Source organism: Eubalaena glacialis, chromosome 3, assembly GCF_028564815.1.
Source record: "Eubalaena glacialis isolate mEubGla1 chromosome 3, mEubGla1.1.hap2.+ XY, whole genome shotgun sequence".
NCBI classification, from domain to species: Eukaryota; Metazoa; Chordata; class Mammalia; order Artiodactyla; family Balaenidae; genus Eubalaena; species Eubalaena glacialis.
In genome coordinates, this window is record NC_083718.1 from 168247218 (window position 1) to 168269750 (window position 22533).

General features: G+C 50.1%; 1 protein-coding gene and 1 pseudogene across 6 annotated transcripts in view; one reads left to right on the forward strand and one right to left on the reverse strand.

The window, feature by feature from the left end:
- Positions 1-22533, forward strand: part of CSMD2 (CUB and Sushi multiple domains 2) — a 661810-nt gene that overhangs the window by 303243 nt on the left and 336034 nt on the right. For all 6 annotated transcript variants that reach the window (XM_061184511.1, XM_061184512.1, XM_061184513.1 and 3 more), the window contains exon 6: positions 12495-12607. In XM_061184511.1, the coding sequence (XP_061040494.1) occupies positions 12495-12607 (113 nt within the window). The remainder of the gene's footprint in view (positions 1-12494; positions 12608-22533) is intronic.
- LOC133089063 (60 kDa heat shock protein, mitochondrial-like) lies at positions 20249-21848 on the reverse strand (annotated as a pseudogene).

The following is a 22533-nucleotide window of genomic DNA, read 5'->3' on the forward strand; positions in this document are numbered from 1 at the left end:
TTAGGGGAAGCTGGGGGAGGGGTATACAGGAAATTTCTGTACTGTCTTTGCAACTCTATTCTCATTTCACAGCAATGAGTGGCAGAGCCAGGCCTCAAACTCAGGTTGGTTTGACTCCAAAGTCTATGTGTTTAACCTCTACTGAGCGTCTAGGAACTCCCTTGGGGCCAAGGAGAAGGGGAAGCTGGCAAGGAACAAGGCCAAATACTGCAGGAGGAGAACAGGTGGAAAGAGAGAAGGTGTCTAAATCTCAACACTTACGGGGTTCTGGGGAGACTTTTCCCATCTGGGTTGATCCTGATTCCAGATGCATCTGGTGAAGTTATCCCCAGGTCATAAGATGCCCCGAATTCAGCATGTAGACTGACCTAGATGGCCCACTGAACCCCTCAGCAGGTACACACGGAGCCTGGGTCCAATCTCTTGGGCAGAGGCTAGCCAAAGCCAAGTACGGGGTCAGCACCTAGCCCAGTGGGCTAGTGAACAGGTGGACAGGAAATGGGACAGATGATCAGGTGTAAGAATAGGGTCAGCATGCGGGGGACCAGGCATACGTGTTTACCTTTGGCAGGTTGTGGCAGAGGGGGAGAGGATGAGAGCTAGAACAAGACCACCTCTGAGGAGATAACCCCCGCAGCCAGCTGTGGGTACCCCTCACGGGCCTTGACAAAGCCCATCCCTGACACCACAGAGTAGGAAGAGTGGCCCCTGATCTTTCTGTCCAAACCCCTGCCTCTTTCAACCACAGTGGACATCTTTTATCTGCCTGGAACCCCTCCCTTCTTTCGAGCCCATTCCTTCTTTGGGAAAACTGTCCCCAAAACCAGTCATGGAGTTCTAGTCAGGGCCCATGCCCTCGGCCCCAGGAGTGGACACAACCCCAGCTAGACTAATCAGAGGTTCCCAGTGAGCTTTTCCTAATTGAACCCAAGGGAAGAGATCTTCGTTTTCTCTCTGGAGGTGAAGCTGGGAGAGTGAATCAGGGAGCTGCTAAGTATGGCCACAGTCTCAGCCTCTAGCAGCACCATCTGCAATAGCGAGGATGAAGCCAGAGACAGAGCACAGCACAGATGGACCCAGAGACAGGGGCCTGTGGCATCTGAGTCCCTGGGTCTAGTCATCCCTGGGGCCAGCTACAGTGTGACTATGGCAGCCAATAATTTCTTCTCTACTCCACGCCGATTTAATCAGGATTTCCGCCACTTGAAACCACGAATATAAAACGTTAACTTAGATGTGCTGGGGGTGAGTGATATAAGACAGGAACTCTCCCCTCCCCCATTTCCAAGCCTTCCTTCCTGTCTCTTTCCTCTCCCCTCTGCTTGTGTTTGCTCCACCATACTAATGGCTGGGTCTCTGGTGTGTTGTTCAGGTGGCGTACAGACAGCACTGGCACGTGGTGGGCCCTCCTTAACAGCGAATGCTTCTTGAGCACCTGCTGTGTGCCAAGCCCTGTACTCAGAGCTTGTAAACCCATTATCTCACGTAAACCTCCTAGAGTTCTATGAGGTGCGTGCTGTTGTTATCCATATTAAATACATGGGGAGACCGAGGCACAAAGCAGGTCAGTTACCTGCCCAAAGTTAGACAGCTGGGAAGTGTAGAGCCGAGACTTGAACCCAGGCAGGTGCCTTCCAGGGCCCATGTGCTTAATCTCTGCCCCAGACTGCTTTGGATTCAGTAAATGTTAGACCCTTTGCCCACGGGTTTCCCTTGCTGCACGGAGCTATGACATGACCAAGAATGATGGCTGCTGTGTCTTGAAGCCTCAGCAGGAGTTTATGAGCATCACTGCGTCACCTTGAATCATCATAGTCACACTATGAGAGGCACACTGGGGAAAGAGAGGCTCAGAGAGGGAAAGCAACCTCCCCAGGTCACACAGCCCATGGTTGTGGAGGGAGGATGGGAATCCGGCTCCATCTGACTCTAGGATAGCTTCCTCACTGACCTTAGCAACCCCGATCCCCGAGACAGTTTAGCCCATCCATTCTCCAGCTGCCTGGGAGGTTCAGTCCCTCAGCCAGGGCTTCAGAGCTACTGAACCGTCAGGCGGGGCTGGCTAGCTGCCTCCTAGAGGGGGAGAGGGAACGTTGAGGATGCTCAAACTCAGAATGGCAGTCGAGTGGCAGGCAAAGGCTGGCGTGGGCGGCTCCTCGATAAGCCATCTGCAAACATTTCCTCTGGATGAGAAGTATTATCCAAATTTAATCCCCAGAGGCCTCTGCAAGGCATACATTGCCACCCTCCCTGGAATGGGGGCAGGTCCCTTCTCCGATTCCTGTTACAGTGATGGGCGGAAGCTGGGCAAGGCTGAGTAAGCACGAGCCAGTGGAGGCCAGGCTGGGGCTGCCTGAGGGCGGGAAGGAAGGTGGCTGCCAAGTGTACTGGCTATGCTGGGTGCCACAGAGTGCCCTGCCCTTTCACCCCTGCACTGTGCTCTCACCAGAGTGGATGCAGGCATCCTTATTTCCCCAGGGAAATGAGGCCACACTATTCTGGGGTCTCCTTAATCCCTGTGTTCTCTGGAGGCTAGGGTTCAAGGCACTGATAAGGTCCCATCTCCTCTCTTTCAGACCTAAGCAAGGGAGTAAAATAGTACACATTTGTGAGATACCTACTGTGTCAGGCACAGTCCTGGATACGTTATATGCAAGAGCACAGAATCCCATTGCACAGACGAAGAAACCGAAGCTCAGAGAATTCATAGCACATGCCCACATTTCACAGCTAGATGACAGTCAAGCCCAGATTCAAATACAGGGCTGTCTGATTTTAGAGACCTGGGCTTCAACCCTGACCTTCTTAAACCTATTGCCTCTGTAGGGGAGCAAGACAGGTGATGACCCTGACAGGTGGTGTCTCCACCTAGACGGAGACCTGAGCCAGTACGGGAAGAGGATCCAGGTAGCGTGTGAGCACACCTTGGTCACGAGGCTCCGAAGGCCAGCACCCTGTTCCTGGGTGAAGCCTGGTGGGGGTAGGCTTTGACATCTTCAGGCATGGGGACCATCAGGTCTGCAGGCTGGATCTCAGGTCTAATCTATGGCAACAGAGACTCGGGCTGAGGGCAGGGAACGGCCAGCTGAGGGCCCAGCAGCTGGTCAGGGCCCAGACTGCTCTTAGATTCTGTCCCAGTCAGACTGGAGCAGGACCTGGAGGAGGACGGATCTTATAAGAGTGATGGGGTGGGGGGCAGGAACAGAGGTGGAAGAGATGATGCTGGGACACCCTTTTCCCAAATCTCCCCTGGGAGGGCTAGGCCTGTGAGGCCTTCTGTCAGTCACTGTACGTGCACGGTCCCGTTAGCTGATTGGCCCAGCTTGGGTCACATGGCCACCCCACTCCATTCAGCTGTGGCTTGGTGTCACGAGGCTGCCCCTTCCCAGAGCTGTGTGTCAAGGGAGGGAGACTGATCTTCAGAGGCTTCTAGCACTCAGAAAAGAGTAGAACTGCCTGATAGTTAGGCCTGGAGACAGAAAAGGAGAGAGTTGGGCATCCCCTGAAAGGCTGTGGGGAAAACACCACAAGCCCCCTTGGCCAGAGCTTGGCCCCCAGCGCCAGTGCCCATCTCCAGACCCAGCCCCATTCACTTTAGCATCATGGGCACGGTCTCTCCACAGAGGCAGGACACCCCTCCCCCAGCAGCCCTGCCCGGTGAGTGGCTGAGCTGGGAATGGAAGGAACCAACACCCCAAGCCACTCCCCAGACCTTCTCACTGTGTTCCCCCCAACTCACAGCCCCAGGACATCGTGATACCACTCTCATCCCGACAGCAAACACAGCCAGGAGCTCTGTCCCTCAGCCCTCCCGGGCTCAGACACACGCTCTCCAGGGAGCAGTGCGTCTGGAGGACAAGCATGTACCTGATGTAGTTTGTGTGGGTTCCCTGGAGCTCACAATTAGCCGAGCAGGGAAGAATGATGATAATTTGTTGAGTCTATTGAGTTGCTTCTGGGACAGAGGGAACATTTGCCCACGTTGATTACCAGACTCCACCGTTGCTGCCCTGGGGCCATGTCACCACGAGAAGAGTTTCCCCAGAAGGTGCCAGCAGCTGCCCAGAGCATGGGGAGCACAGTGAGGGCTGAGGGCCCAAGGGGCTGGGGCAGCACATCTTCACGGGAGACCAAGACAAAACGCTGCGTGGCTTCCGAGCCCCTCCCCGCTGCCCCCAGGCTTCCCTGCTCACCTGCCTTTTCCTCTGCTTTCCCCACATATGCCCTCTGCTTCCTCCCGCAGGACCTCATTCATCCGTTCATTTATTTAAGTGTTCTTTCTTCCCGTGAGCAGTATTTCTCGAGCCTTTCCCATGTGTCAGGCACTCACAAGGTACTGAGGGAAGAACCGAACAAGAGGGGAACAGGTCCTGTCTTCAGGGAGCTCGCGGTTAGGTGGGGAAACAGATCCCTGCGCGATGCGGGATGAGACAAGCACTGGCTTGGACCAAGTGTAAGGACTCTTTGCAAGAGAAAAGGAGGTACCAGGGAGAAGCCCACCTGGCTTCCAGGAGCCAGTGTCTGTAAGACGACACAGGATGGATGAAAAGGAAGTCGCTAGAAGAAGGGTGGGGTGGGTCAAAGTGGACAGGGAGAGTTTGGCTGGGAGGTGAGTTCTTGATCTTTAGAAACATTCAGAACACACCTTGACTGACCATGTGTCCAGAATGCTGGAGCTGGGACTCGTGCATAGCCAGGCAGCAGACCTGGAAAGCCTCTGAAATTCTCAAATATGATGTTAAGACTGGCTGTTTCCCACTCTTCTGATCTCAAAGGGGATAGCATTAGAAAAGATGCCCCACTGTTGAAAGCAAGAGACTGTCATTTGCATGTTCGCTTATTCATTTTTTCATTCATTCATTCATTCACAAAGCGTGTGTCATAAAAGTGCTTTAACCATCTCCCCCCAAGCAGCTCCCTGGAGTGGCTGACACTCCCAGGCTTGATGGATCTTCCTGCCCGAGGCCCCGTGGCACTCAGTGCTGGCTGCCTGCGGGCTGTCTCCCTCCCCCACCCCCAATGCCTGTGCACTCCGTGCTCCCACCAGCTGAGCCTTGCACTTTCTGAGAATCGGATGGGTTCGTTGCCAACTCTCTCGATGCCAGTCATACTTGTTATTATAATTATGTGACTTAAATTAAACATCACATAAACTGATGAAATATGAGTGTGAAAGGAAGTATAGTTGCATCTCTGAAAACTAAATTGAATGCTTTGGCATGGTTCCATGAAGGAGACGCCCTAAAAAGAATTGCTTCCTAAATATTAGGTGTGAGTGAGTGAGAGAATGGCACGCCACTGAGCTGGTTCCATCTGGGAAGGGACGAGGTCTGTCTTGCCCACTGCTGCATCCCCAGTGCCTAGCGCAATGCTCGGTACATCGCAGGTACTCCATAATCATCTGTTGACTGGAGGAGCTGTGGCAGAATTGGAAATGGTGAGCGATGCATTATCGGTGGAGTTTATGCAAGATAGACAATGCAGAGAAGAAACCCACGGTCAAAGGGAAGACCTTGCTCCTGAGTTACATGGACTGGCAAAAAAAAAACATGTCCCTCCAAGTGTTTTTACATTATAATGGAGTGTTTAAGCTATGAGTGTATTCTTTTATCATTCCACACTTAGAAATTATTTTTTACCAACCGACTGCATCATGGGCAAGGCTTCTACGTTTGGCGTCAGTAAACTCTGTAAAGGGCAAGGTCAAGATTTTCAGCTTTGCAGGTTATACTTACTGTCACAACTACTCAGCTCTGCCTTTGTAACCTGAAAGCAGACAATATGTAAATGAGTGAGTACGGTGGTGACCCAGTGAAACTTTACTGACAAAAGAGACAGCACACTGTGGTTTGCCAAGCCCGGTTATATGGAACTGATTTGTTCTGTGTGCCAGTCACTGTGCTGTGTTGCTGGACACACAGAGACAAAGAAAATTCTGTCCCTGCGCTTCTGGAGCTCGCCTTCGAGTCAGGGAGGTGGTCATCAAGTCAAAAGATGATTACAGTTTTCTGTGCTCAGTACAGCAGTGGGGCATGTCCAAGGTGCAAAGCGGACACATGGAGGGCACTGCTCCTCCCACAGGGGCAGGGAGAGGGAGAGGTGGAGGAAAGGAGGCATTTTGTTAGGTTCATGGGATCAGTGATATTTTCCCAGGTAGCCAGGTCGGGCAGCAGGAAAAGGCATTCCAGGCAGAGGGAATAGCCTATGCAAAGGCATGGAGACATGAAAGTGCCTGGAGCTCAAAGTCGGTGTCACTGGAGAGGGAAGACATGAAAAAGCTTAGACTTTATCCTGGAGCCAGTGAACCTTTGCTGCTGGGTTTCCAGCAAGGCAATCACTTGAGCAAATGCCCGCACAGAGTATGGAAGATGGATGGAGGCCGAGGGCAGATCAGAAGGCTGTCTCTGTAGCGCGGGTGAGGAACGATGTGGTCGTGAGGTAAAGACCATGTGGCCACAGTTGGCCACGGGAGCGAAGGAATGGAAGGAGTTAAGGATGATGCCCGGGCGGGGCGGCTGGGAGGAGGGTGCACATCATGGGGAGAGAGAACACTAAGGGGCAGGAATGATGGGCGAGGGGAAGCTTTGGTTTGTTCAGAGCATAGAAAACAACCCCCAAAACATACAGTTAGGTAGCCAGGAGTTGCATCTTTGTAGGGTAGCTCAGGCCTCTCAGAACTGCCTCAGTACCTGGGGTGGGCAGGCACTGCTGGGAACCAGAACCTCGGGAAGCCAAAGGGCCTCTTTCCAAAGATAAGTCTAGAGGCCGGGGGGCTCCAGCAGCCCACAGCCAAAAGGGACTTGCACTCACCCCAGACATTCACCCAGTTCCTGGAAAATATGTAACATCACAGGTTTGTCTTGGGGAAAAGGGTTTTCCTCAATATAACAAGAGTCCTAGGCATTTGGCTAAAGAAAAACTGATATGGAAATCATTTGTGATGACTGGGTGTCAGGGCTGAGTCAATGAAGGCTCACTTCAGGGGTGAGAGGGAGCTTGGGCAGGGGAGCAGGAGTCAGCCTCCAATAAGGGCCTCGGTGTCCTTTGCTGCCACCACCCAGACATTTCCAGAAGGCTTTCCCTGATTGCATCATGGTGTTCTCTCCATTCCCCAGCGGGGAGAGCAGACAGCAGGTGGGAAGGGCAGAGGGCTTGGGAGTGGGGCGGCAAGCACCTCCTGTATGTCACTTTCTCCCCGGCCGGGTGGGTCGGGGGTGGAGGGGTGGTTTATGCTTGGCCCTGGAAGATTCTTCAAGCCTGAATCAGATCCAGGCTGTGCACATAACTTGGTTAAGAGATAAAGCCCACAGAAGGTGTGCTGGGAGCACAGAAGCCAGAGGCTATTGACCGAGGAGCTGCACAGAGAAGGAGACGGTGAAGCCGAACCTTGGAGATGACAGGCTTTGCAGGAACTGTTGTATCTAGGGAACCACAGTGAGAGTGGTACCCACTGGCAGGCACAGTACCTTGTACACAGTATGTGCTTGGTGAGTAAATGAATGAATGAAAGTTCCCCTGAGGATGTCCATTTTCAGGGATGCTGAGATTTAAACCAAGATCTCCTAATATTCCTCCCTCTCAGTTTAAAATTAGGCAGCAGTTCCTTGCAGATCACTATTGTCATCTTGTGGGGCGTGTCTCTCAGCACCCCAACATCCTGACTGTACGAGAAGCTTCTTAAGAAGAAATCCTATCCACACAGTCTGCTCTGAGCGCTCCTATTACTGAAAGCAGAGCTTAGAGCTTTCTGCAGAGGAACTCAAAGCCACTTTTTCCATAATCAACTACATGCATTAAAGGGAGTGATTTTTTTTTTTATTCTCCCCAAGCCAGATTCCATTAAGGAAGCCCCATTTAACGGAAGTCAATTTACTAAAAAGAAAAAAAAATGAGCATAATTGCTTAAATACATTTTATGTTGTACTGCGGCAGCAATTTCCTGGGCGAACTTGGAATTCCCCAGACCCCCCATAGTGAAGTTAATATGGACAGAAAGGTTTGAAGGGGAGAATCTCTCTTTGTGTTTCTCTTCTTTAATTATGATTCTAACAGGGAGCAAAATTAAAGAGGATCCTGGGGGGAGGAGGGAGGGAAAGTAAAGGAACAGGATGGAATTCAGCCTACACTGTTCCACTGCCTTCCCTGAGTACAGAGGCTCTATCTAGCATGAGTGGGATGGTTTGGGTTTGAATCCCACTTCTGCCACTTAATAGCTGTGTGACCTTGTGCAAGTTTCTTAACCTCTCTGTGCAGCCAGGTGGTGCAATGGGAAAAGGCATTATGAGCACGCAAAGGCAGAGAAGCACTAAAAAGCAGTGTGTGTTCCAGTTCACGTAGGTCTTCTGTTTGACTAGAGAATGGGGTGTGTGTGTGTGTGTGTCTGTCTGCAAGTCTGTGTGACGTGCTCAGAGAGGGAAAGCAGGCAAAAGTCAGACCAGGAAGCCTTCACTGGGGAGGTGGCATTTGATCAAAGGCTTTGAGGAAGTGAGAGGGTGAGCCAGGTGGCGGTCTGGGAGAAGACCCAGCCAGCAGGCAGAGAAACTGTCAAGTGCAAAGGCCCTGAGGCAGGAGCGGTCCTGGCCAGTTTTGAATAGCATGGAGACCCATGTGGCTAGAGCGTAAAGCATAAGTAGAGGAGGAGACAGGAGAGGTGAAGACACACTGGCTTTTTTAAGGCCTGTAGACCCTGGTATGGTCTTTGACTCTAAGGATTAGAGCCACTGAAGATTTGTTTTTAATTAACTCTTTAAAGTATAATTTACATAAAATAAAATTACCTATTTTATTTTATTTTTTTCTGCGTTGAGTCTTCGCTGCTGCACACGGGCGAGCGGAGGCTACTCTTCGTTGTGGCATGCGGGCTTCTCATTGTGGTGGCTTCTGTTGTTGCGGAGCACGGGCTCTAGGCGTGCGGGCTTCAGTAGTTGTGGCACACGGGCTCCAGAGCACAGACTCAGTAGTTGTGGCGCACGGGCTTAGTTGCTCCACGGCATGTGGGATCTTCCCAGACCATGGCTCGAACCCGTGTCCCCTGCATTGGCAGGCGGATTCTTAACCACTGCACCACCAGGGAAGTCCCTAAAATTACCCATTTTAAACATACAGTTCTGGGGGCTTTGACAAATGTGTATATGCCATATAACCACCATCTCATTCAAGATATAGAACATTTTCATCACCCCAGAAGGTTCCCCTGTGTTCCTTCCCAGGCAATCCCCACCTGTACCTCTCACCCCCAGCTTTGGCAACCACTGATGTGCTTTCTCTCACTGTAGATTAGTCTTTTCCAGAGTTTCATATAAAGGGATTCACACAGTATATACTCTTTTATCACTCAGCATAATGCTTTTGAGAATCATTCATGTTGTTGTGTGTACCAGTAGTTTGTTCTTTTTATTGGAGAGTTTTGAGTGAGGCATGATACCATCTCAATGGCAGAGTTTAATGTGATGCTTCCAACATTTAAGCCTCCCATTCTCTGATAGATGCCAAGAAAACTCTCAAATGCGCATTTATGTCCAAGGAGGCAGGAGTAGTGCAGAGTAAAGATGCACAGGGCCCTGAGTTTAAGCCTCGGGAATGAACAATCATCGTCAGGATTCCTGGGAGCAGGTGAACGTGTGGGAGAAATGGGAGGCAGAGGATGTCCCTTCGGGCTCCTCCAGCCTGTACCATTGGGGGTTAATGCAGATCCCAGGGCTGGAGAATACTGACTTTCTGACTTCTGGTTACAACCTTGATCATTACTCTCTTCCTGCCCTTGGGACCCCAGCATCCTCCCCTCGTTCCATTTTGCAATGAACAGCCCTTGGTTCTGAATTATTCAGGTAAATTCTCCCTATTTCTACTTCCCTTATGTAAATAGCCTCCAGGCTTTGTTATTGAGATAGAATTGAATTTGGCCTGGGGAAGAAAAAACCCACCATAGTGTTTGTGACTCCTTAGAAAACTTAAATGACTCTGCCTGTAATAAAGTATTTTAAATGGGGTCTGGTGAAATACAGTAATTGGTTTCTGTAATAGCTCTTACCCTAGCAATATGGGTGATATTCCTGGAGGTTGGTGTATATCAGCATTTTCATTATAGTAAAAACTCAGTTTTGCAGGGTGAGAAGCTCCTTGGTTAGTTCCTTTGTCTAATAGGCATTTATGGAGACCCACCATGCTGGATCTCTTCCTTTCACCCCTCCAGATCATCTCCCCTCCCTTGTCTACCCTGTTCCATGCTCAGGAAGACTTACTGGTGAGACTACATCAGTATGCTCCCTTGCCCTCTGGCTTCCAACTGGGCTAGATCCACAGAAGCATCAGCAGTAGATTGGAGGAGGGGAGGGGAGGGGAGGGGAGGGAGGGAGTGTGTCTTGCTCCCTCCTTGTGGGATTTTCACAAACTGGCTGTAGGCTCCACTGACTGAAGATCTGGGTCCTGCGTGGTGGCCCTTTCTATGCAACCCTCTCCTTCAGGGATAGCCATGTCCTCTCCAGGCCTGTGAGTGGAAACCAGACCCCTGTTAACAGCCTCAGGATACTGCCCCATCCCCAGTGGTGAAGAGGCCATTCGTTCAACTGGAATTATTCTCATATGACCGAGCCACCTATTTTCTGCTGGAACCCCGACACACCTGCTTTGTGTCAAGCATTGTGTTAGGTGCTTCGTACAAAGATGAAGAATGAAGATGATGGAGAATAACATAGCAGCTGCCATTTACCAAGAGCTTTCTATTTTCCGGAGACCGTGCTAAAGTCTTTTTTGTGTATTATCTCATTCAATCCCGGCAGCCCTTTGAGAGAGGGATTATTATCTTCATTTTACAGATAAAGTTACAGAGAATTTAAGTAATTTTCATAAGGTAACACAGCCGATCCCTCTAGAGTCCCAGCTTCTCCCCTCCCCAACCCACCCACCAGTCTGCACTGCCCTCTTTGAGGCATTATCCTAGGGAGACACACACCTAGGTAAATGAATTGTAATTTTAATAACATGCTGTGACATCACAGAGGAGGGGAAAGGAAAATTATGTTTATTGAGCTAATATGTGTCAGATACTGGGCTAGGTTCTTTGCCCGTAAGGCCTCTTACGTATTCCCACAGATTCTCCAGGCCGGTGTTGTTCCTCCATTTTCAGAAAGATCAACTAACTGGTCCCAGGTCACACTGGTAGGAAGTGGTGAAGCCTGGATCTGAACCCAAGTCCATGTGGCTTCAGAGCCGAGGAGAATAGGAAAGGCCTTCCTGGGGACATGGTATCTGAGGGCATCCCGAAGTCGTCTCAAGTGATATGGCTGGTGCAGGAGAGAGGGTTACGCGCGGGTACATTCCAGGCAGAAAAGGCAAAGGCACAGAAAAGGAGAAAGCTTGGAATGCTTCGATGTAAGCAGGGTGTCCAGGCGGGGTGGGAGCGGTGGTGCCAAAGGGGATCCATCAGGAGGTTTTGTCCCTGATTCAGACGCAGGGAGGAGGAGCCTAGAGATACTGGGCGTCGGCCCGCTGGAGGCTGTGGGGTTGAGGAGAGAAGGGCGAGGGGCTCCTGGGGTGCAGCACAGCAAGCAGAGCGAGAAGGGGCATCCAGGGCTTAGCCTGGGTGTGGCGGAGGGGCCGGCACTGAGCGGAGGCCCGTTCAAGCAGGGGGCAGTGTGGAAAGTTTGGAAAGCCAGTCTTGCGTGGGCACTGGGGAGCCATGGAAGGTTCTTGAGCTCTGAGCAACTCTAGGAGGAAAGATCTGATTGACCTGAAAGCTGGCTCAGGACACAGCTGGTCAAGAGGCTGGGGCAGTGCCTGGCGACGGTCGGGGATATCCTGGTTTCCCACCCACTGAGCCGGACTGGCTGAAAGCAGACAAGGCTAATCTAAGGGCGGAGAGGTGGCCCAGCAGTGGGGGCTGGCCTCTTGTGGAGGAGCAGAGACAGGGGCAGGGGCCAGAGAAGACCCAGCGCCTAGTTAGTGACCCCAGAACAGGCTCTCACACCTGGGAAGGGCCGTGCTGCCTGTAGGGGCTGCCTGAGCCCTTTCTCCTGACTCCTCAGAGTCCCTGAGGGGCTGGCTCGGGGTCGCTGAACCTCTGCCCGGGAGTGGGGGTGCTGAACCTCTGCTGGAGAGCTGGGCTGGTCCTCTGCTTGGGGGCTGGACCTTTGCGGGGAATCTGGATCTCTGCTGGGGGTGGGTATGTGGACATCTGCTGGGGTGACGGGCCTCTGCTGGGAGGGCTGGACCTCTCTCCTGGGCAGCTAGACCTCTGCTGAAGGTGGGGAAATAGGCCTCTGTTCCAGGCCGGAAGGATCGCCCCCTCCTCTCAGCAACTCAGTGGTGGGAAGAGCCCCCGGGGCAGCCAGCTCAAGCGGCCCAGGCTGCAGGCTACTGGCGGGCGGCCGGGCCAGCAAGACTTTCCCTTCTGCCAGGCCTGGGAGGAGGCCCCAGCCCACATGGGCAGTGGGGAGACTCCGGGTGCCCGGTCTCAGGCAGCTGTGGTCCCTGACCCCGTCTTCCTGTCCCCACAGGTTCACCGGAGCCAGCCTCCCGGCCCCCGTCATCAGCAGCAAAAACTGGCTGCGGCTGCACTTCACGTCGGACGGCAACCACCGGCAGCGCGGCTTCAGCGCCCAGTACCAAGGTAGGCGGGGCCGGGCTGCCCTGCTTCCCCGGGGTGGGGTGGGGTGGGGCGGCAGAGATGATGCCTGGGGCCATCTTGTCCCCGGACTGGGTCCGGTGTGTCTTCAGGGTACACTTGCCTCTGCTGTCCTGCTCTTATTTGCAGACTCAGAGGTCTGCATATCTGCATCTCTACATCTGCCATTGTGGTCTGTTGTCCAAAGGAGGACACTTCTCAAATTGTGTAGAATGGTGTACCCTGAGCTGCCCGTCTTCAGGCCAGGCCAATCATACTAGTTTATACCAAGGGCCTCCTGAGAGCCGGGCACTGTGCTAGGCTCTTGGTCAGCGTCATCTCACTTAATCTTCATCATTACCCTGTGACGTAAATACCATCACCATCCCCATCTGATGGACGAGAGAGCTGAGGCCCAGAGAAATTAAGGCAGTTTCCCAAGACCATCTGAACTCCTGCCTTTTGAATCCAGAGCCCACCGTCTTAACCAGCAGAGTTTAGCCTACCCTGGTATAAAGCGGGAGAGCTGCCCACATTTCAGCTCTCGTTCATTTCACGTAGAGCACAGACGTTTGACAAACGATAGGCAAAACAACTTGAGGGAACTCTCTAGCTTAGGTGCTCAAATCTGTGAAGAGCTGTCTGGGGGCAAGAGATCAGACCAAGAATGGCAGGTGGAAACTGCAGGTAAGCAGGTTTCTGCTCCAATCGTGAAGGATTTCCTAACCCCGCGAGCCGCCCATAAAAATGAGTGGGTTGACCCCGAGGCAGGGAGCTCTCCACGCCTAGAGGAGATCCCAAAATCCAATGGATGGGTGGGAGTAGGTGACAACATTCCTCTTCAACCTTGAGTTTGTTCAAAGTACACAAAATTTATCTACAGAGATAAACACCAAGGGTTGGCTTCAAAGTTGCGCATTAAGCCATTACTATCACCAATTACAAACTGAGGTTGGTTCTAATTGATTCAGTGTGAACTTGTATTGCACACCTATTAAGCAGAAGGCCCTATATAAGACCCTGGGGAAGAGAGTGGGCTGTGCTGTGAGTGAGAGAGTGTGCTATATTGGTATGCGTAGGACACAGGCCTGATGGAAGAGTGAGCTGTGATCACCACCTCACCGCCGAGGGTCAGGAGGGAGCACTGACTCCAGTGGAGGAGATGCTGGCAGCTTGTCCCTCCAAGCCTCACCTCGGAGGCTCTGAGCACACTGCCCCCGGGAGGTGGCCCCGGCAGAGTGGGGCCCCCCCAGGGCCAGGCTTTCAGGCTGGACACTGGGATAAAAGCAGCACTGGGAGTAGAAGCATTACCTGTAAAATCTGAATCTTTTATGAATAGCCTCATTTCCTTAGCCTTGGGTAGCAGGAGTCCCTTGAAATATTTTTAAAAATAAACAGGAAACCAACCTGGTCTGACAAGCCTGGCTCCGAGAACTTTCCTGGATACATTTTTTCCGCCGCTGAGGTTGGGCCTTTGTGGGAGTGAAGCACCTCTCTGGATCTTTCTGTTGTGTTTTCCAAAATAGGAAAGAAGAGGTGAACGTTATTGTTTCACCTGATTAAATAGGTGCCAGGTGTTTCTAATATTTCAAGTTTCTGAGGGCCCATTTGTCATGGTCATAGACTAGGGTTTTCTGCCAGACAACAGGCAATGAGGACCCAGGCCAGGCAGTCTCTAGGTGAGGAGCACACATCCGTTGCACACCTACTGTGCACCAGGCGCTGTACTAGGCAGTGTATGAGTGTTGCCCCATTCGATCCTCTCCACAGTGCAGCGGCGAATATGTTTTTAATTTCCATATTTCAGTTGAGGAAGTTGAGGTTCAGAGAGGTTGTGTAACTTGCCCGACATGCACAGATCACACAGCCTATACATGGTGAAGCTCGAATTCATTCGCAGGCCTATGTGAGTTTTTCTGCAAAATCACAGGGCCTTCTCATATGGTGCTTTGGGTGCCTCACTTTTCCTATTTGACTGGTATCTTTTAAACTTTGTTTTGTTAATCTCACCCCACCATAAAAAATACATTTTCCATCACAACCCAGGACACACATATATATCTGCAGAACTAAAAGGAAAATGTCACCAAGTGGTATTTACCCTTAGTAAGAGTGAGGCACCCTGAAAATTTCTTTTCCAATTTTTAATGTTAGTTGCAACCTCGAAATCAATTTCAAAGTCTGTAGCAGGGAACAACCCACAATCTGAAAAGCTGTTTTAGTTATGAACTTCTCAAAAGCAGGCCCCTTCTCATTCTCTCTCTGACCCCCGCCAAGACAGCCCAGAACAGGATTTGCACATTGGTGTGTGCCAGTGATTCTCTCTGGGTTTCAAGAACTTGGCATTTATTACTTCATTCAGACCTAACAGCAACTGTGTAAAGCAGGTACTACTATTAGCCCTATTTTACAGATGAGGAACGAGAGTTGCAGAGAGGGTAGGTATCTGGCTCAAGGTCTCCTCGATAGAATGTCGGAGTCTGAGTTTGAACCCCAGCCGTGTTCATCTGGATCTGGCGTCCTAATATACTGTGGTGTATACTGATTGTGTTAATACATGATTCTCCCCTGTGAACTTTCTCTCGTGTTTTCCAGACTTAGGGTATATAGTGCAAGGGTCTACAATAATCATTTGGAAACTCAGTTGGTAACTTTATAATGCAGGGTTTCTCAGCTTTCGCACAATTGACATCGTGGCCTGGATGATCCTCTGTTGTGGGAACCTGCCCCGTGCACTGCAGGATGTTTAGCGGCATCCCTGGCCTCTACCCACTAGATGCTAGATGCCAGCAACACGCACACACACACACACACACACACACACACACACACATACGACAACCAAAAAGTCTCCAGACTTTGCCAGATGTCCCCTGAGTGCAAAATCACCCCCGAATGAGAACCATTGCTCTAAAGGAGTGAAAACTTTGGAACCACTAAAGACCGTTCGAAGTTTTGCTGCTTGCAAGTTCAGTCCCAAAGGGTAGCAGAGAGAGGTTTCAGTCAGGGGTCTAGTAGGAGACAGGAGCATACTTATTGCATGGCTTTAACTGAAGAAGGTTTAGTGAAGGGTCCAATTACAGAGGTAAAGGTGAGATTAAAGGAACCCAGAGGGTTTCCTTTTAATGAGATTACCCAGAGAATGAATGACAGAGAGGCCTTTACCACACTAGGGAAAGGGCCAGGGGAGACAGGAGCAAGAGCTAGAGCCATTGAAGAGGGTCTGCCTGGCACAGCTGAGGAGCCTGACCACTGCCAACCTACACTGCAGAAGTGGGACCCAGGAATCTGTCACCAGTGCAGGACGAGGGACCTGGAAATATCACCAGTGCAGAAGGAGGGGGCCTGAGAGTCAGTAACCAGTGCAAGAGGAGGGGGCCTGGGAATCAGTAACCAGTGCAGAAGAGGGGGCCTGGGAATCAGTAACCAGTACAGGAGGGGGGCCCAGGAGTCAGTAACCAGTGCAGGAGAAGGGGGCCCAGGTATCTGTCACCAGTGCAAGAGGAGGGGGCCTGGGAATCAGTAACCAGTGCAGGAGGAGGGGGCCCCAGGAATCTGTAACCAGATCTTGCCCTTCTCCCTCCCTCACATCTGCTGTGCCTCCCATCTGCCAACCCAGTAGGAAACCAGCAACAAGAGGACAGTCTGCCCTATGCCCTGGGAGACTGACCAGTTTGACCAGTGGGCCCCCTTGTTCTGTAGCCGTCCACAGGGGTCCGGCTCTGGGGGCACAGAGCAGGGGGGAGAAGTTTAAAGAATGGACCTGGGGAGTCATCAGCACGGGATCAGCTTCACCCGCGCTCAGCTTTATGGCATTAGAGTCTCAAGGGATGTAGGGCACTTCAGAGCCAACAATTACCAACTCCTGATTATATCGATGGATGTTTTGTCCCAGAGAAACAAAAAATAAAATTAAAATAAATGAAATAAAATAAATCTAACTAACCTACAACACAGCACATTCCATTCCTGTCTCAATCCAGTCAGAATTTAGGGCTGTTCATGGCCAGACACAATTTTAACCAATACCACATGGTATCAGAGGATCTGAGTTCTAGGCTTGCTTTGCCTGGAGCTGGCTGTCGGAAGGTGGGCAATTGTATTTCATTTAACAAGCGTGTCCCATGTGACACTACCACGTGACAGCACAGAAAGATGAACACAACGAGGCCAGTCTCTGCTCTCAAGGAGAGCAGGTTCAAGAGAGGAACAGACATGAATCTACAACTTCTGTGCCGCATGAGAAGAGCTATAGTTGAGGCCTGATGAAGGGTTCTAAGACTGGAGATAAAGAAGCACTTCGTTTTGCTGGACACACTTAAGGAGAGCTGAAAAAGGGCAGTGACTTCGGTGTGAGTCTCAAAAAGATGCCAGACAGACAATGGAACGAAGCATTCCAGGTAGAGCTGAAGCAAGGTAGCGTGAAAGTGCTAAGTCTAAGGAACCACAAATATCTGTGTGTGTCTGGAGCACAGGTCAGCAAACTATAGCCTGCAGGCCAGACCTAGCACTCTGTCTGTTTTCATATGGTTCTTGAGCTAAAAATAGGTTTTACATGTTTAAATAGTTGGAGGAAAAAAATCGAAAGAAGAAGAATATTTCATAGCACATAAAAATTATATGAAATTCAAATTTCAGTGTCCATAAATAAAGGTTTCTTGGAACTCAGTTACACTCATTCATAGACAGATTGTCTACAACTGCTTCAGTGCTACCAGAGTTGGGTAATTCGCAACTGAGAGACGATGGGCCACAGCCGAGTATGTTTACTCACAGACCTTTTACAGAAAACATTTGCCGACCTAGAGCGAAGTCTGCAGTCCAAAGCAGTGAGGGGTAGCGGGTCATGAGGCCAGAAAGAGAGGTGGGGGTCTCGTTGTAAAAAGCTGCAGTAAAGCTGGGCTTGATTCCGTGGTGATGAGAGGTGATCAGAAGTTTTAACAAGAGGGGAGGTGTGATCATGTTTTCATTCTAGAAAAATCTTTGCTCTAGAATGAAACTAGTGGGAGACAGTTAAGAGTTTTGGAGAATGAGAGGATGATGAGGATCCAGAGTTTAGGCAGAGGCAGTGGAGAGGGAGAGGGGGAGACAGACCAGAGGAGACCTTTCCATGGCAAACCACCCTGGACTCAGGACTCGTCAGATTAGGGAGTGAGGGGGGATGGGGAAAGGAGATGAACGAGTCAGGGGTGAATCTTAGGTTTCTAGCTTGAGTGAGTACTATTCACCAAGGTAGTCTCTGGCACAGGGAGATGGGGGATGGATTTTGCTTGAGACACATTGATTCTGGGATATCAGGGATTGAGAGACCATCTAGTAAGTACTTGGCTATTCTGTCCATCTGTAACTCAGAGAAGAAAGGTCTAGTCTAGAGATAAAGACGTAAAAGATTCAAGGCAAAGTGGAGGCTGAGGCCGCCAATCCCCTCTTAGGGCACGAGTCCTCCCCATGTGTGTAATATGGGCCCAAGAGAGTGGGCTTTTAAAGTGGGTTCCTTGGAGGCCAAGGGGTTCTCCCAGCAGCTGTTTTGCTAGGGGCTGAGCAGGTGGGATTTCCACCCCAGCTTCAACCAGAGAATTCTCTCTTTGACCTATTTGTAGCAGGCATTTACCTAAGCAGATTAAAATAGGTTCCTGTACCTGGCAACCCCAGGACTTGAGCTTCTATAAGGTTCCTTCCGGTTTTGGAAGGCCACTGAGGTTGTATAATCCATCCCTCTGTCTCCAGGCGAGGAATATTTCCAGTCCTTCTCAGAGTGTTAATTGCTTTCTTGGTTGTTTTGTTTTTATTTTTTTAAGCCTAAAGGGATGACAGTGAGAAGAGGCTTTTTTTAAATGCCCCCAGTGGCCAGTGATCACAAAGGGGGAGGGGCTTCCCTGGCAGGGAGGATAGCACCCCTCACTATTGCTTTCCTCGTCTGTAGAGGGAATAATATTAACCCCACAGGGCTACTGGAAATTAAAGGAGCTCCTGGTAAAATATCTGATACGTGGCAGTCACTCAAGAAATAGAAACTTGAAGCTTCCTACCCCATCAGTCACCTTGGCCCCCTGTTTGTTATATGGGAAACCCTTGTGCAGTGAGAGCGAGCTGCCTGCTCTGGCTCCTTCTCACACATGTTCCCTTTGCTGCCACTCTGACCTGATGATCATCCTCTAGTGTCCGTCCCTCCCTTCAGCCAGATCCCAGCCTGGCCCCGCTGTGCCTTCTCACTGCCTCTCTTGGCAAGTCAACCCTGGTGACCAGGAGACCGGAAGATATTCTGCTTTCTAGAAGTCCTGTGCTGGGTCTCAATTGTCTGCCAAATAAACTTTTCCATTTGAGAACAATTTGCATTTACTGAGATGCTTGAGGCTTTTTACGGTAACAAGCTGAAGCTTCTGTTGTTCACATGAACATGTTGCATTCTTACTTGTGACTGATCCACAGTCCTGGGCCAGAGCAAAAATGCCTCAGGCATCCCATGGCCCAAGCTCTGACTCATCTGTCCTATTCTTGTTGGCCCTCTGAGCTGCCAGACCCCTTACCAGCCTCATTTCCAGGTTTGGGCCTCTGGGGGCCTCAGCACAAGTCTCAGGGGCCCAGGGCCGGCTCCCTACAAAGCCAAGCTCCTGAATTCAATCAAGAGGGAGCCTGGACTTCCCTGGCAGTCCAGTGGTTAAGACTTCACCTTCCAATGCAGGGGGTGTGGGTTCGATCCCTGGTCAGGGAGCTAAGATCCCACATGCCTCACGGCCAAAAAACCAAAACGTAAAACAGAAGCAATATTGTAACAAATTCAATAAAAACTTTTAAAAAAATGGTACACATCAGAAACAAACAAAAAATCTTAAAAAAAAAAAAAAAAAGAGTGGGCCTGAACTGAAAAGTGAGCGTGAACACATATGTGATGCCCCTCACCTCACCAGGCTTCAAGTGTAACCCCTTCCTTTTGCCAGAAATTAATTCAAAGCACATATTCTCTAACAGTGGGTCATTCATCCACTCAGTCATCAAACTCTTATTGGGAACCTTCTATGTGCCTGGCTCTGTGTCAGTCCCGGGATGCAGACATAGGAGCTCATGAGGCAAATGGCTAGAAGCAGACCTGCTGTTCCCGTGTAATGAGGGCTTCAGCAGAGGTCCGAATGAAGCCTGGAGAGGGCACTGATTACTCCCTGAGACGTAGACAGAGAGGCAGAGAGGAAGTAACCTCTGAGTGAGGCCTTCCAACAAGAGGTAGCCAAGCAGAAAAGAGGAGAAAGGATGTTCCAGGGAGAGAGGAAAAGTGTTGCAAAGGCAACTGAAACCAGTAACTGATGGCCATAGTGATTCCCTTAAACATCCTTCTTCCGGTTGTTTCCTCCAGCTGACTTCTGGGAAGTTGTTCGTGAAGACCGCTGCACAGCCCATTGTTAATAGCAAAGCATGTCCCTATTCTTTCTCAAATTCTTTTCCCATTTAGGTTATTACAGAATGTTGAACAGAGTTCCCTGTGCTATACAGTAGGGTTAGGGTTAGGGTTATAACTGAATCACTGTGCTGTACACCTGAAACTAGCACAACATTGCTAATCAACTATATTCCAATATAAAATAAAAATTTAAAAAAATAGCAAACACGGTCCTAGGAATTAGAACATGAGCCACCCCCGCCGCTGCCCCCCATCTACCATGCCGGGGTCCTTCTCTCCTTTAGCAATTCCAGCGGCACAGCGAGTTTTGCTGTGGTTAACCGAGAAACTGCACCAGCATCTCCCAGCAGAGCACTGCTTACCACCAGTTGGGTTGATGATTCCTTTCGCCACCGTATTTTAAAAATTGCCCAGCATGGTGCATAACCAGCTTCAGAGGAAGTTTGCGAAAATTTCTCAACTATCCGTTATCCTTCAACACCTGCATTCTTAGCAATGGTCATCGCCAGAGTTTTGAGTGTTCTTTTAATGATTTCTGTACCAATTTTTGGCTCTTCATTTAGCTGGATCAGTGAATCCAAGCCTGGAACGCACTGAAGCAAAGCATCCAGGTGACGCTTTTGTCAACAGCAGCTCTTGTAGCATTCAGAGCATCTGGGACTATTTCTTTTCATTCTCTTCCACGTCACTTGTCCTAGCAATCTTCAGCAGAGTTACTCCATCTGAAGTTTTGCCAGATGTTCATTTAGTTTTTCTTTTTCATGGTCACTGACAGTAGCATTCTAACTGCTCAGTGATTTCTTAACTATGTTTCTCAATTTCAGTATTGTCACCTTTTCCTTGCAAGAATGTGGCATCACCTTTGGTCACAATAACCTCTCCAATTTTTTCCTAGGTCATGAAGCAAAACCTCTTAAAGATTGAGGGTCCAACTCACTTTTCCAAATACCACACCATCAGTAGCACCGGCCTTGTTGGGTTCATTCTGTGACACCAAAACCTGGCGCTTGGGCTCTTATAACCCAAAGGCCAATTTTCATCCTATTCCAATTGAGTATACTGAGGGCATTTTCAACAATTATAACCAAAGACTTTCACTGGGCATTGGCAATTTCAAGAGTGGATACCAGAAACCATCAGTGTCCTGGAATCCCCATTTCTGAACTTTTGATGTATTATTCAAGCAGAGAGGTATGTAATCTTAGTCAACTTTTGTGCCTTCAGTTCCTAATTCATCATACAGTGTTTTCCTGTCCTCTATTGTAAGCACACCCTTTGAACCTTTGTGATTGCATCAGAAATGATGTTGCTGATTTCTGTCTCCATTTTTAGACATTGTGGCAAAATGAGCAGTCTCTTCGGGGTTTAGCGCAGGTTCGGGCTGCTTCCTTAGTTCAGCAGTTATAGCGTCAACACGCAGCCTCACACCATTCCTGGTTTCCACCGGATTAGCACCTTTGCTAATCTTCTTGAAGCCTTCCATGGCAATCAAGAGTGCCGGTGCAGTACCAGTGGTGGTGCCACCCCAGCCTCTTCATTTGTGTTGGCAGCATCCCGATCAAGTCTGGTGTGATAGTTTTATATTTATCTTTTAAGTCAGTTGACCTGGCAGCAGATACCTCACCTTTTGTTACTCTGAGGCATCTTCAGCTCTGTTCCGTAATCACTGTTCTTCCCACTGTTCTTCTCCGTAGTAAGGGCTTCCCCATCTGCTAGAAGGTCTGCAGCTTGAAGCATTAGGTCTTAGGCATCTGCACTGAACTTTATATCTTTGGCATGAATCTCAGTGAGATGAGGAGCCAGTGCGCCAGAACCTGGCTTTGTCCAGCAAAAGACAGTGAGTAATAAAAGCATTTCTGCAGGGCTGGTGACCAGGCAGCGAGGCAGGTCCTCAATGACAAGGGAAGGGCAGAGTGCAGGATGCACACCCAAGTTTGCGAAGTGGCAATCAGATTGCCATTTTTAAAAGATCACTGTCTGCAACATTTTTTAAGATGGGCCAGAGACAGTGAATCGGTGAACCAAAACCAAGCAAAAAAAAAAGGATGAGTTTAGGGCAGGGACGGCTTAGAACATTGAAAGAAGGATACACACTGGAGAAATTTTCTGAGGCTGAACGAACTGGATTTTGTGTGGATGTGGATGTGGGAGGACATGAAGGGATGGTCCAGACAGCAGGACAGCCAGGTGGTGGGGAAAGGCGAGTGATCAGGCTGAGTGCAGGGGCTCACTGTTGTGGAGGGAAGTCTGAATCCACTGGGATGAGAAGAGACCGTGGGTTCCATGCACTTCTTGGTTCCTAGAGCCATGGAGGCAGGTTAGGCCTCCCTCTCCTGTCTCCTCCACTAACAGGTCCTTGTCTCCCACTAGCTCAGCCCAATAACTGATGCTGCAGACTAGAGAGGCATTTATAGCGCCAGATTCTTCCAGCTAAATGTGTACCATGTGTTCCGCTAACCTTTACAACAGTGGGGAAATGTCTTGTAATTAACCAGAATATAAAGGATGAATGGAGCAGGCTGGCAGTCTCCTGTAGTCA